Raw genomic sequence first — 15,405 nt, forward strand, 5'->3', positions numbered from 1 at the left:
ATTTTTTTATATGAATTACAAGGTGAGATAAGTAATACATGTATTAGCAATACGTGGATAAGAGTATCTAAAGACGAAAATACCTTATGGGAGGAAATCTCCAAAAAATAATTTTCATAATTATTTATACACCTTATAATAATTCTTATATTATTTAATCTCATCATAATAGTCCTTATATTATCGATCTCCATACAATAATCCATCATCCCTTCGGATAAAAAAGAGTGTCCACTTAGCCTATTGTTCTTGAGCAAAAAAGAGCGTACACTTATCAAATCAAGAAAGAATTAACCTTATTTTTTCAGATTTGCCCCTATTAAGTGCTATATGATCAAATCGCAATACCTATTTAATTAAGGACAGTTTAATCAAATTACTTATTTTTTTCTAGGAGTTAGTCTTTTCTTAAGAGGTGTGCAAATGACTAAATGAACACTCTTTTTGATCAGAAGGGTGTATATTACAAGTTTTTTTTTTTTGCGCGGATTGCCCTTCATTTGGGGTGGTCTTTAATTTTTGCCCTTTAAATTGGTGGTCTTTAAGTATTGCCCCTCGCCTAACACCCTGAGGTTGTGGGTTCGAACTTTAGCTCAGTAAAAAAAAAATGTCGTAAGGCAGAATTTTCGCGGGACAGAGGTTGCAAAATTTTGCAAATCTGCCATGCAAATTCTGCCTATTTGGGCCTTAAGGCAGAATTTGCATGGACACAAATAGGCAGAATTTGCACGGGCACAAGTAAAATTTCTGCCCATGCAAATTCTGCCTGAAGGGCAGAATTTAAAGATCACCATTTTGAGGGGTAAAAATTAAAGATCACCTCCAGCGAATCCAGGATTGCCCTTATAAGTTTTACAACCCCCTGCATAGCCCGGAATTCGCCCAAAAAAACTCCTTTTAAAACACTTACAATCCCCTAAGAGTCCTTTTTTCTTACAGAAAGAAGACCGGTTTTAATTAAACAGCCCAAGTATTTAAGCTTGCACAAGGGTAGTCGCGTCTTTCCATGAATGTAGTCAACTTACACTCATTAAACAATCAGTGGCCTTTCTTTCTCCATACTACTCAAAAGTGAAAAGTACATTACCTTTTTAATTTCCTCCACTTTTCTGTTCCCCCATATTCAGTTCTCCTCCAATATTAAATGAGGCTCTTATTTTAACAGATTTTGAGTATCAAATATCTCCAATCAGGTTTAATAAAATGCTTTCCTATCAATTTGATTTTTTTTTTTACCAGCATTTCTCTTTGAGCTCTAAATTTGATTACCTGTTAGTACTGACATATTGTTATTCCTTTTAGCTATTACTGCATGTTCTTCTACCCCATTCTTCTTCAGGAGTCTTAAATTATGGTTATGCTTTTCAACTGGTTTAATTTTTTCTTTGATGTAGTATGTTTTTAAAATTTTGGGACGAAATGGGCCCGAAAAGAGCAAGAGTGTGTACAAATGAATGAAAGAAATTTAACATACATGTATTTTATATAGTCAACTGTCTAGCATACAACAATGACAACAACTACATAACCAGTGTAATTCCACAAGTGAGGTCAGGGGGAGGGTAGGATGTACGCAGACCTTACTCCTACTTAATAAATCAACGGTCTAAACATAAATGTCATAATTGAATTTAGGATCTTTGAAGAAAATTATTTTAGCTAGAAAGTGTAACTTGATCCCTGATTATTCCCAGGGATCATTACTTGAAATTGGTTGAGTATGAAAATTTCTTGTCTACAAAACTTGAGAAATAGTATTCTTTATGCACCACCCTCTTGCTTGAAGTTGTTGGAAACTTAAATTCTTTCTTAGGTTAGAGAGAGGACCACTTTCTACAATGTCAGTTTAAACTCTCAGGTTGAAGTTACCTTTAGTTAATATCTGAAATTACCAATCTTAGTTTTGACCAGTTGGAGTTTAGTCCTTAATGTATTATATATTAAAACCAAGTAACTAAATGAACCAAAAGCGAATAAATGGAGTTCCACAATAGATTATCACATTGGTCTTACCTCATAAAACTTTCATGCCCAACAAGTTTGGGACTGAGTTGTAGTAGATTGATAGATTGATGCCATGTTTGTGGAATTTGGACCTTTATAAATTAATGATCTCTTGAAAAATGACAGGAAGATATGAGCACAAGCACATTACCAGATGCATTATTTGGGAATGTTAAATACCACCCCATCATTTCTTCACGCAGACACCATGACCCTATTCAATTTTTTGCTGTTAAGTCACATTCCATGATCTATAGAAGGCGATCCGGTGGGAAAAGGTTTGATATTATTCTAGTTTATAAAGTTTAAAACTTTTTTGATGCAAGCAAGGTTAAAAGTGGCAAGTCTTATTATTTCAGAAAAGTTCTGTCCGCGGATGCCTGCCTCTGCAAACCAAGACATGTTGTTTTCTCGAGCATGGTTTGCATTTCTATGCCTTCTACGAGTATCTTTTCATTTGTTATTTAACTGATTTAGGGTGCTAGCGACCACTACAATTGAAACTTTCTTTGTTACTTCAGGATGACTCAACCGAAGCTCTCACGGACTTCCTTGATGATGGGGATGGTAATTCATTAGGGAGTAGCAAAGTAGTAGGCATTGATGATAATGAACTGTTGTCAAGTAGGAAAGCTCTCTCTGATGCTCAAGCCAGAAATGAAACCATTGAAAAGGAAAGAGATCAATTGCTTGAAAAGTTAGCTCGCTCTGAGGCAAAACAGAAGGAGTATTTGTCCACCGTAATGCATGATAAGGATTTGGCCATATCAGAACTTGAGGCAGCCAAAGACCTATTTAACAGGAAGCTAGAAGAGTCTTTGGAGGAGAAGTTTAAGTTGGAATCTAAGTTGGTCCTGGCAAAGCAAGATGCTGTAGAACTTGCAGTTCAAGTTGAGAAGCTTGCTGAGATTGCTTTTCAGCAGGCAACTTGTCACATACTCGAAGATGCACAATTACGAGTTTCAGCTGCTGAAACTTCTGCAGCAGAGGCAGCTTTTCAAATTGAAGAACAATTAAGGACTGCCTCTGAAGGGGCCATAACCTCTGTTCTACAACAGTCTAAAGATGCCATAGAAAAGGCTTTAGCTGTAGCTGAATCAGCTGGTGACCATACAACAAATGCCATGGCTGCATTTCTAGATAATATGGATCGGGTTGATGAGATCATACCACTCGAGTCCCAGATTATCAAGTTAAACAACACTGTGAATGACTTGGAGTCTCAATTACTGGTTTACAGAAATGAGATTGACAGATTAAAATTAGAGCTAAAGCAAGCACGAAAAGAAGCAAAAGCACACGAACTCCGTGCAAATGATGTTGAGAAGTTATTGCTTGGGTTTCAGGAATCAAGCAGAAAAGCAGCTTTCCAACAGGAGGAGGAAATAAAATCATCATTAGAGAAAATGAGAAAAGATGCTACGGAAAAAAAGAAGGCAGCTTCAAAGGCATTTAAGCTTGAGCTAGAGAGGATCAAGGCTGCTATTGAAGCAGCAAAAGAAACAGCACGTTCACAAGATGAGGCATATATGCGACGATGTGAAGCACTGCAGAGATCTTTAAGAGCAGCTGAAGCTGCTTCGAAAACGTGGAGGCAAAGAGCAGAAATGGCTGAGGATTTGTTACTAAGGAAAAGTTCTTCAGAAGAAGGGGATGAGGAAGCTATTTATTGTGTTAATGGGGGAAGAATAGATTTTCTTATGGATGATGATTCACAGAAATGGAGACTTTTAACTGATGGTCCTCGCAGGCCAACACCTGAGTGGATGGCAAGGAGGATACGCTCTATCCGTCCCAGGTTTCCACCTAGGAAAACTCATGTACCTGAAGTCGTGACATCAGGATTTAAAACTTTGGACTTACCGAAACCCGATGAAGTATGGTCTATTGCCCAAGAAAAGCTAAAGGAAGGAGATGCGCTAGTTGAGCATGTGATTGAGAAAGAAGTTATTGAAAAGAAGCGGAAGGCTTTGGAACGTGCTCTTCAACGGAAGACAGTTAAATGGCAGAGAACTCCGGAAGAAACAAAATTAGGTGCAGCTATTCATGTCAGATGATCTTATTTTATTTCACTTGCGAAGCAGTGTTTTCAAGCGAAATGCTTAATCATGTATAATTTGACTTGTTGCATGCAGAATCAGGGACGGGTACTGGACGAGAGATTGTGGTCAGTATACCAGCTTTCATTTTGATTTTTTTTTTCCCGTATAAGATAAAAGTAATTCATTTAATAATAGCAGTACCAAGGGGGTACTGCAGAAGTACAAAAAGAATCTGGACTTTATACAAATATTATACAATAGCAGACTCAAACAAGTCCCGAAACTCAATTGTGCTGAATACAGGATTTCCCCTATGCCAAGACTCTGTAAACACTTGTATCTTACATAAGAAATCAGCTCCTTCTTTCCGTTGAAACATATTCTGTTTCTCTCTCGCCATACTGTCCAAATGATGCGTGAAGTGATAAATTTCCATATCTTCTCCAACCTTTTCTCCAAATTCTGTGCCTGCCATATATTAAGTAGATTTTTGAAGTTCTATGGCATCACCCAGTGTACATCAAATATGTTTAAAAATAACGTCCAGATCTTCCATGTTGGCTGGTACAGCCTACAATGCCACAATAAGTGGTGCATGGATTCAGCTGATCCTTCATGCAGAAAACACCCGTTACATAAAGTAAAGCCTCACTTCTGCAAATTATTCCGAGTCAAGCATTTAGCATGAGAACCAATCCACCTAAAACATGCTGTTTCAGATGGGGCTCTCTTATTTTCAGGGCCAAAGACATCCTGATTCATGTTGATTTGTTTTGACTTAGTTTTTGGCTTGCATCAACTTATAATTGATTTGACTTGTAAATGTAAGTTTCTGTTGTGACTCGAATGAATATTGTATCTTTTCCCTCTCTCTAACTCTATTTGATAGATTTAAGAAAAATATAACTGCTCATTGATATAACTTCATCTATTCAAATGCCAAGCAAACTGAAGTAACTAATATCCTTCTTTGAAAACTAGCTGACACATCAGTTTGATTTACATAGATTTTTTCATTTAAATATTGTTTCTAGTTTCTACCCTGCAATAGCTGTTTTATAAACAGAACACAGAAAAAGCCCTTGCTTCTAAATTTTTCCAATTTAAACTATTGTGAGAAAGGTGATGTCAATGTGGATATGATATGTCATATTGACAAGTTTATAGAGTTGTTACATGCTATGAAGTATTCTTACTGGAAGTTTAGATTTCATCCTAACCTGGACTGAGTAGAAGAAATAGTAGAACCATGGGCCACAAAAGTCTACACCTAGACGGCCTGATCTCCTAAGACCCTGCTATGTGAGAGGCTTGTGCACTGGATTTCTTCATTGAGCAGAGAATTTCCACTTCAACGGCGCATATTATTTCACTATTTTATTTTCTACAGAAATGTAGAATATAATACAGATGATTACATAGGTATAAAGCTACCCTTCATCTAAGTATACCCTCCTTTTTTGCCTCCCGATTTTCTGTTCCTGCAATCAATGCTTTACTTTAACTGGACTCTTAGATACTACCTACTACTGAGTTAGTGGACAAGAATACATATTTAAAGGTGAAAAATCAAAATTCCGCAGTGAACTTAATGGTTTAACCATATTTCTTACTTCATCAGTCCTAACTAGGATGTCCACCTATCCTTTTTTACTTTATCCCAAACTAATGTCCATAATCTTAAAAGAAAATCCTTTTAAGAATATTTTAACTCGAAAAGTTATATGGAACCACGTGTATTCTTTGCAAAAAAAAACTTCTCTCTGTTCTATTCTTTGCAAAAAGACCTTTTCTCTATTTTATTCTATTCTAGATGAACAAGGAAACAGTATTGTGCACCACATGTTTCCCCAAGAGTAACAAAATCTCTTTTTTATCGTTTTCCTCAATAACCAAAGTCAAACGAAGATGTTCAATTTGGGAGGAGGAAGTTATATACTTTGTGTTTCAACCGATAATTATCGTCAATGTTGTTGTTATTATTATTATTGTTGTTTGTTGTTGTTGTTATTATTATTACTTTTATCATCATTATTATTGTTATGTCATTGTCATCATCATTATCATAATGGTCATCATTATCACGACCACCAGCACTAGCACCACCACCACTTTCATCATCATCTAATGGCTAGAAATTCACTTCAAGGCTTTCAAAACTTCTATGAGTCAAAAAAAAAAAAAAAAAAAACTTCTATGAAGTTCTTGTTGCAGCCAATGTTTATCTGAAATTTTCGTCCTCTTCCAAGGGCTCACTCAGGATACGTGTTTCTTCATTGGCATTACATCACTATCATTACTGTTGCCTGTATTTCTTTTTGCATGCCAGTCTCTTTTTTTCAAGCCTTAGTAGCTATAAAGCTCTCTTTGATTTTGAAGTTCCAAGGTTTCAATTGGGAAAGCTGGAGAAGACAGTGGTATCTTGAGCTTGCTAGTAAAGCTGCTGATTTGTCCCGCTGCGGTATCACAGCAGTTTGGCTTCCACCACCAACAGAATCAGTTGCCCCTCAAGGTTTTGACCTCTTTGATCAGTTTAGCTTTAGAAGACAAATGGGAACTGCTAATAACAACATATGTTTCACATTTTATCATTTTCAAGATGATTTTTCTTAGTTCATCTTGTTATTTGTTTCGGAAGAGTTTTTAATAATTGAACAATCTCCATATAAATTGAATGTTATAAACGAGGCGAAGAAATGCTTCTTAACCTCCTGAATTTACTACCTTATACACAATTATTTGGTTAAATAAAATTCAGGGCTGCTTCTTTTTGGTGCACCCATGAGGTTATTTTTTGTATAGATGATTGGGTGACTTTCATAGAAAATCATGTATTCTTGTAGGATTTTCTATTTTTTGGTATACTTCTTGTATATGGGCTAGTTAATGCCCTTTTTGTTAATAATATTCTTAGTTCGTCGGAAAACAAAATAAACAATTCAGTGCTTCTCTTGTTCTGTTGTAAATAACACAGGATTGTTGCAGGTTACATGCCTTCTGATCTTTACAACTTGAATTCTGCTTATGGTTCGTTGGAAGAGCTTAGAAGCTGCATAGAAGAGATGCATAACCAAGATCTTTTGGTCGGTATCTAATTGGTGATTGACTTGTTATTCCTGGCACTTTTAGTTTAATATTTTGTATTCAGACAGTTACCGTGATCCTTTAATTGAGCATTACATGTTTTTTCTCATGTATTCTTTTTGCATGAAATGAAAAGCATCAACAGCTTGAAAATACATGTCATATCTTGCAGTTATGTTTTAGCTTCCGTTAACTAGTAATATATGTATGCTGCTGGTGCATCAAAATGGAATTTCCTATATTTCTGCTGCTAGTGCATATTACGTAATCTATTACACCAAATTGGTGATTTCTGAATTATGTAGAGGTTATTAAGTTGGCTGATAGGCGCAGAACAATGTGGTTTATCATATAGCTAATTCTATTTGTGTTTACAGGCCTTGGGAGATGTTGTTTTGAACCATCGATGTGCTCACAAACAGGTAATCATTTTCTAAATTGCTGTTCTTGTTTCTTAATAAATCTGTGATTATTTTAGCTTTGTTTTGTTTGGAAATAAAATGTTCATGAAGGAAACCTTTCAGCGCTAGAAGAAAGTATGAGTTGTTTGGAAGTCATGCTTCGAACACCATTCCATTTTGCTTGCTGAAAGTGATTTAAATATCATTTGACATGGCATTTTTAAGTTGGTACAAGTTCTTCAGTGTATATAGTTTGCTTTATCTATTACGAAGGTCTTTGTTCCATAATTTCCTATGTCCTCTCTGTATGTCTGTATGAAAGAACATATTCTTCTAAACTAACATTGCCATCTCTACCCAATATTTTGTGGGTGTGTAATTCCTCTGCTCCTTGAGATTGTACGTTTTGTATAAAAAAATTTATAAGTACTGCTTTGGAGTAAGTCAAAGATGAACTAACAGGTGTAATGATCCTTTTGACTCAAACTAATGCTGCAAGTCTTGATAGACACTCTCACCTGATTGGATGATTGTAGAGTCCAAATGGTGTTTGGAACATTTTTGGAGGCAAGCTTGCATGGGGACCTGAAGCAATTGTGTGTGATGACCCAAATTTTCAAGGCCGCGGAAATCCTTCAAGTGGTATGAATTCTCTCCATGAAACATATGGGATCTTTTTGTAAATATCACATGCTTTATTGCCAGATGAGAAAAGGTTTATAAGAACATTAAGATATAAGAGAGCTACTACAACTTAGTTTGTGCAATCTTAGATATTTTAAAGTTTATGGAGATAAATACTGTCATTGATGCTCTTTTAAATTGTTTTCATCTTTGCACCATAAGCTTCCTATTTCAGCCTTCGATATTTCTTTAGTTGTCTATGCAATTGAACAACACGCTATTTCAGTGTCACATTCTTTGTCCAATCTTTGATTAAAGCAACTACCACAGCTATTTCAGCTAATGGGCTCCTTTTTGGCTAAACATTATAAATGCTTGTTGTTGTTCTTTTCAATTGTTTACACCTTTGCTCATATACACTTCTTATTTGCGCCTTTCACCATGTACTTTATTATGTTAAAGGACTGGCCAAAATATTCTTGTATTGTCACATCTTTTATTGTATTTTCTTGTCTGAGAACACCAATGTGTATAGCTTCTGCTCAGATTAGTATAAGTTTTTTGCAAGACAGTAGAGTATGCTTATGACTGTGTAGCATGGTGATGGCGAGGAATTATCTAGAGTTTAGTCCAGTTTTGGTGCATAACTTTTTTGATTCCTGGATACTCTCTAAAATTGATGTTCTTCACCTGTATATCAAATTTTATGAGCTTCATAGATTTATGAGAAGAGACTATAAGTGTTTGCTTCTTACAGGATTTTTCTGGTTACCCCCTCTTTGTTTGTGTTTGAAGTGTAGGTGATATATTTCATGCTGCACCAAACATCGATCATTCCCAGGAATTTGTACGAGAAGATATCAAAAAGTGGCTAAATTGGCTCCGAAATGATGTTGGTTTTGATGGGTGGCGCCTTGACTTTGTGAGGTGGAGCTGTAATGCTTGTTGGTTTTAATACTATTGAACTTATTACTTCTCTTTCCCATTTCAAAATACAAGTTTAGGTGTCTGTAAACACTTACATCATACTGGTTATAAAATTAGAGAATCAGAAAAGAAAAAACAGAAGTGTCTTGTTGCAATATGTGGTTCTATCACATTACCTGCTTGTTCTTTATTCATACTAGCTTTTCCTTTCTGAAGTTTGTTAGCTGCTAAATTTTTTCTATATCTGTTTGTCTGCCTTTCTTTCTGTCTCCCCTTAAATGGACGGTGGAAACTAAATGAAGATAAGGTGGAAACTTGTAGTCACATATTCAATTCCTCAGAATTCTTGAAAATGGTGATCATATATCAGACATCAGACCTCTTGTGGAGCTATTTTGCATCTCCAATTTGATCTCCATTTTAATTCATTATCCTTTAGCTATCGTCTAAGAACTATGCTGTGGCCCCGAATGAAAATGTAAGGGCCATTTTGAATGAGATCTTAGGAGGGAAACTGACAGGGCACTGTTATTAATGAATTCCTGGAGCATTTAACTTCAATTTCAGTAGGTACTCTGGGATATTTTCTTAAAACTGGCTGATCTATTCAATCCTTGGTATCTTTCTGCTCGGTAAGATGTCTTTTGTCATTTGTAGTAATACGGGCTCTTACTTGTCCGCAGGGGCTTCTCAGGGGGATATATAAAAGAATATATAGAAGCATCAAATCCTGCATTTTCTATTGGCGAGTATTGGGATAGTCTTGCTTATGAAGGTGGAAACTTGAGTTACAACCAAGGTGAGATTCTTGTTATATGTAACCATGGATTTGACTAATTGGTCAGCTTGGATTGTCAAAGAAAAAAACTTTGGGTTATGACATTGACAACTGATTTTTCCATTTTATGCAAATTCTTTTAACTGTGTACTTTTGAGATTTGTTCGAGCAAATTGCCAGAGGTGGTTTTGCTCCAAATATGAGTGCTAGCCACTATCATTTCTCTACTCTGTTCAGTGTTTGTACTATTTAGGTGTCAATGTCCTTGAACATTGAGGACATGCAACTTTAAATTTTATGTGGAACATCCACCAGGCCTCTATAAAAGTAGATTTGTGTTGTTCTGATGCATCCAGATGCCCATCGCCAACGCATAGTTAACTGGATCAATGCTACTGGTGGGAGCTCTTCAGCATTTGATGTCACAACAAAGGTACTTCTGTTAGAGCATCTTTTATTTTTAGGTTTCCCTATCCCCTCATATGATTAAGCATCTCAATCATTTGGCAATGATATACATGACCGTCCTTTTTTTCCTATGCCTCCGTTTTTTGAGTCAAGTAGATTAATTAATATGGTACGTGGGTTTGGATGAGTATCAAAATGGTTATGTATATGTAGGAGTATGCTTGATTGCTAGCAGGTTTTTTGTGTACTTTCATACCCTTGTCCCACTGGTTGGACAAAACTTTTTTTTGAGACTGGTAACATTTTATTCACAAAAGCACTAAGGGAGTGCAAGCCTTCTTTCACTGGTTGGACAAAACTTATTCTATATTACACAATATTTTCAAGGCCAATGCAGTTGAATGTATAAAATAGAATAAGTATTTACCAAGATTGAAGTTGAGGAGAAACAGCCCTTCAGTTCATTGACTGTTTTTCGTGTCAATAATCACATATTTGCTGCTTTTATGTATCTTAGAAACAATGATTCTTTTGGATAAATTCAAATCCTATAAACTGCGAGAAACCTACCACTTCAATTGGGTCTTAACACATTTGAGACAATATAGTGGATAAGGAGATCTATCATGTGGTTGGCTTGTGGGCATGTTGACATTTTAAGACTGTCTGGAAAACCTGTGACTAACTCTTATCCGTATATTTGTGTGACCATGAAGCGGTTAAGTGATAGAATCTAAGGTGCCATATGTCTGTTGATAAGAGGAAGAGGGTAGTTGGTGCCTTCCTGATAGTTGGGCTGAGTGACTCATCTAAGTTTATATACCTATAGCTGGTTGTAGCCTTACTGTCAAACCTGTACTTTCTCTTTTATCTCTTTTACCTTTTCAAACCATAAGTGACCTTCTAAAGATAAATTATCAACCCTCTACTTTAAAGACATCTGAGTTAATTCCATGTTTGCCTTCATTTCTCCCCTGATAAGAGGTATTTTCTCCATTTTTCCTTATCCCACTTCTAGCCACTCTCATTTCTGACTAGAACTTTCATCTCCAATTTGTTTGTCTGTTAAGCAAATTCAAAATTTGACGTGTAGCAAATGGTATTTTGTTTTAAATTCCTAAATGTTTATTGTATGTGTTCAAATTATTTTTGAATAAACACTTGAATGATATGATGCATAAATTTCCGCCTAATTTCATGTAATTATATAGTTTCATTCCTATAATTGATTGCACGTGTGTAAATTATTTTTGCCACATGAATTACATGACACATTGAAACCAAGGGTACTTTCTAAAATGAATCAAGTCTCTACTCCCACCTTGACATTCGTATGAATCAATCATGAGATTATAGAGCATTCGTGGGATTATAGAGACGTTGACCTTCAATGGGTCCCCTTACTAGTTCTGGGAAATTATAGTCCATGTAATCTGTTGTCCCACGTAATCTACTAGTGAATAAAGCAACCTTTAATAATTCATGCTAAGGTATCCATGGGTTAATATTTTCATTCTCCTGATTTAGATTATATTGCTTCTTTCATTCTCCTGATTTAGATTATATTGCTTCTTCATGTTAGTGTAGGAAGGTTTTAATGATAGCTTTTCAGCTTGCTGGTGAATGATATTTTTCTGGCAGGGTATACTGCATTCTGCTTTACATAACCAATATTGGAGGTTAATTGATCCTCAAGGCAAACCAACTGGAGTGATGGGATGGTGGCCCTCACGTGCTGTCACATTCTTGGAGAATCATGATACTGGATCCACACAGGTCCTCTCTCTTTCTTGCTCTAACAAACACACACGTAACACACAGATGTACATGTCTGCTTGTGCTCTCACTCGTTCAGTGAGACACATGCTCCAATTTAAATGCACTGCCATGGAGGTTAAATATGTTGACATTCTATATTAAACCGACACTTTTTTTTTTTGATAAGAAACCTTCGTTCAGAGTTTTTGGCTCAAAACATCCTTACATTTGGCCAAAAGATTAAGTAGATCCCTCTAATATGCCCTCCAAATTTTATAACGCATAACAAATGTCTTTAGCAAAATTCATAGTTCTGAGCTATAATTTTTTTTCTGAATGACTTGAATTTTAGTTGCTATGCACTATGTAGAGATGAGCTTACATTGAGCAACATGAAAAATGATGATTCATATAGCCGAATTCAACTTGCTTGGTATTGAGGAGTGGTAGTTGTTTGTATGCACTATTTATAGTAATTTTTATCTGCTTTGTGAACAATGATGATTCATATAGCCGACTTCAACTTGCTTGGTATTGAGGAGTGGTAGTTGTTTGTATGCACTATTTATAGTAATTTTATCTGCTTTGTAAACTGAAAAGTGATTTGCTTTCATGCATTTGACTCACTGAATGCTGCAAGTTGGATGATCTAATTATTCTGATTCTGGCACAAATATTGTTTCATGTAATGACAAAAAATATTCCTTTCTTTCAGGGTCATTGGCCATTTCCACGGGATAAGCTTACTCAAGGATACGCATACATTTTAACTCACCCTGGAACGGTAATCTTTGTTTTCCCTTATTTTTGTGGTAGATCCTACAAGTAGGAGAAGAGAAAAAATCGTTCTTCAAAGTAAATTGAGCGGCTAAAGCTCTCTTGATTTTCCTTTTACCAAATAACCTTCAATTATCTTTCACCCTTGTCATTCAACTAGTAGCTTTTAAACTAGAAAAGGTCTCGTGAGATCTAAACTGAGTACACGAGTGAGCTAGCGGAACCGTGGACTTTAGATTTTTATGAGAAAATGAGAAGCATCATGTTATTAAACATACTGGAAGGATTTACCACTACGTACTACCTTGTTAAATTGAAGATGGACTCATATCGCCTAACATCATAAGAGATTGCCTCCAGCAGTATGTAGTCTGTTGTTATACACCACACACCCACACATGTATCCGTGTATACAAACAACACACACACACACACACACACTAAGAACTATCTAACTAATGCTCTCTTGCTATAACCTAGTCTTACTGGCTCTTACCTCCCTGCCAATTTTTGTTTCTTTATGCATGTATGTATGCATGCATGTTCACAAGATTAAAGCATGTCAATATATAATTCCAATATGGCTGGTTATATGTATCCTCAATATTGAGTTAAAGCTAAAAGAGATCCTAATTCTTACATGCATTTGTTTGCAGCCTGTAATATTTTATGATCATTTCTATGATTTTGGAATTCGGGATGTCATAAATGAGTTAATTGAGGCGCGGAGACGAGCTGGAATCCATTGCCGGAGCCCCTTAAAGATATATCATGCAAATAATGATGGTTACGTTGCACAGATTGGAGATACCCTTGTGATGAAACTTGGTCATTTGGACTGGAATCCTTCCAAGGAAGTTCATTTGGACGGGACCTGGCAGAAATTTGTTGATAAAGGACCAGAATATCAAATATGGCTGAGGCAATAATACTACAGAATACAAGACTTGCATGTTCTTATTGGGATTCTGTCTATTTTATTGCTGTTATGTTGTAATTATAATACATCATACCTCATATCAGAGATTTGGAATTACTGCATCAGGCAATGAGAATAAAAAAACTGATGCTGGGGCGGGCCTGTCGTTTGACAAGGGTTGTTTCTGTTTTTATTGGTTGTACTACTCTGAGGAGTCTTGATCATAAAATATGGGTTTGATTAACCATTTTTCCATCCATAAATTTCTAAAATCATAGTTCTTGGCATTGAATTTGCATACCTTGAGTAATGATCTAATCCATGACCAATATGAGCTCGAAATTTCCTTCGAAGCTCCCAAAACTTCTTCAAGCGACACTCTTACCTGCCTCATTTCAGAAAAAACCTCAAAATGACTATTTCATTATATTCTATTCATATCTCAATTCCATTTAATATCACTTTAATGTTATTGACATAACAAATGACGTTCTTAGTCTATCTCTAAGCGAAGTGGGTTGGCGACCAAATTACAAAAAAAGTGTTAAAAGAGGAGAATCAAGTGCTGACGTCCATCTATTTTGAACCCACCTAGAGGTGGAATAATAAGTTTATTAATTCTCGTACACAACTTCGTTTTCCTTATGTCAGCTGGGACATTTTTTTTGGATCCGATCTCTTAGTTTATGAATTCTAAAGCTGTCTTTACTCTGCTTGGACTTCAACCACAGTATCAAAATTAGACCGAAATAGGACGAACTTGACTAGTATTAAATAGTAGGAAAAAAAATTGTCGTTTGGTGTAACAGAAATGTTACAAGATTCCTCAACTTCAATGTCGCACAAAACACCAAAGCTATGTTGGGTCCTATCCCCTTATTTTAGGGAAGAAAACACTTCCCTTGTTTTGAGGAAGAAAACATCTTCCTTGTCTTTGGAAAATTGTCAAGTGTTTGCATGAGTCACTAATGACATCAATAGGTTCATCTCATACCTATAAATAGGGAAGCTTTCTCATTTGCTAGATACACCAAAAAAATTGAAGAAGACAACACATTCCATAGAGAGAAAAATCTAAGAGAAATACTCTTAGTGAAAGGCTTAAGAGAAGTCTTTGAGAGAATTTTTAGAAAAAATTCTTGAGTGTAATTGGGATTGGGGTTGTGAGGTTGAGTGTTGTAAACACTTGTAATATTTCTTCTTTAATAAGATCTGCAGCAGCAACGTGGACGTAGCTCTCACATTGAGGGTGAACCACTATAAATCTGTGTGTGCTATTTATTCTTCGCTTACATCACGGCGTAAGTAGGTTCTGTCTAAGGAGGTTGGTGTTTAAGTGGTCCAGCTGTGACCCTCCAATCTTTCCTGGGAACTTGCTTACAAAGGTCGGATTTGGGATTCAAAATCCTAACAACTGGTATCAGAGCAACAGGTTGTGTTGTGATTTGGAAACGATGGGAGGCGAAGATGGTACGACGCATGGCATCGGTAAATTCGATGGTACAGATTTTGCGTTCTAGAGAATGCAAATTGAAGATTATTTATATGGCAGAAAGCTTCATGAACCTTTGAGTCCGAAACCAGAGGAGATGAAGCAAGCAGATTGGGATCTCCTCGACAGACAAGTTCTGGGAGTCATTCGGCTGACGCTGTCGAAGAACGTTGCTCACAACGTGGCAAAGG

The 15,405-nt window shown here is 36.1% G+C and overlaps 1 protein-coding gene across 1 annotated transcript; it reads left to right on the forward strand.

Moving 5' to 3' along the window:
* The first annotated feature begins 994 nt into the window (after positions 1-994).
* Positions 995-13,994, forward strand: LOC132621394 (uncharacterized). Its single transcript, XM_060335645.1, has 15 exons — positions 995-1,193; positions 2,131-2,282; positions 2,364-2,424; positions 2,526-4,038; positions 4,140-4,171; positions 6,426-6,558; positions 7,032-7,129; positions 7,508-7,552; positions 8,068-8,173; positions 8,956-9,082; positions 9,766-9,881; positions 10,217-10,293; positions 11,910-12,044; positions 12,742-12,810; positions 13,460-13,994. Exons 2-15 carry the CDS (start codon positions 2,137-2,139, stop codon positions 13,730-13,732), a joined length of 2,931 nt encoding a protein of 976 aa, XP_060191628.1. The 5' UTR covers positions 995-1,193; positions 2,131-2,136; the 3' UTR covers positions 13,733-13,994.
* The last annotated feature ends 1,411 nt before the right edge of the window (positions 13,995-15,405 follow it).

This window comes from Lycium barbarum, chromosome 12 (assembly GCF_019175385.1).
Source record: "Lycium barbarum isolate Lr01 chromosome 12, ASM1917538v2, whole genome shotgun sequence".
Taxonomy (NCBI): domain Eukaryota; kingdom Viridiplantae; phylum Streptophyta; class Magnoliopsida; order Solanales; family Solanaceae; genus Lycium; species Lycium barbarum.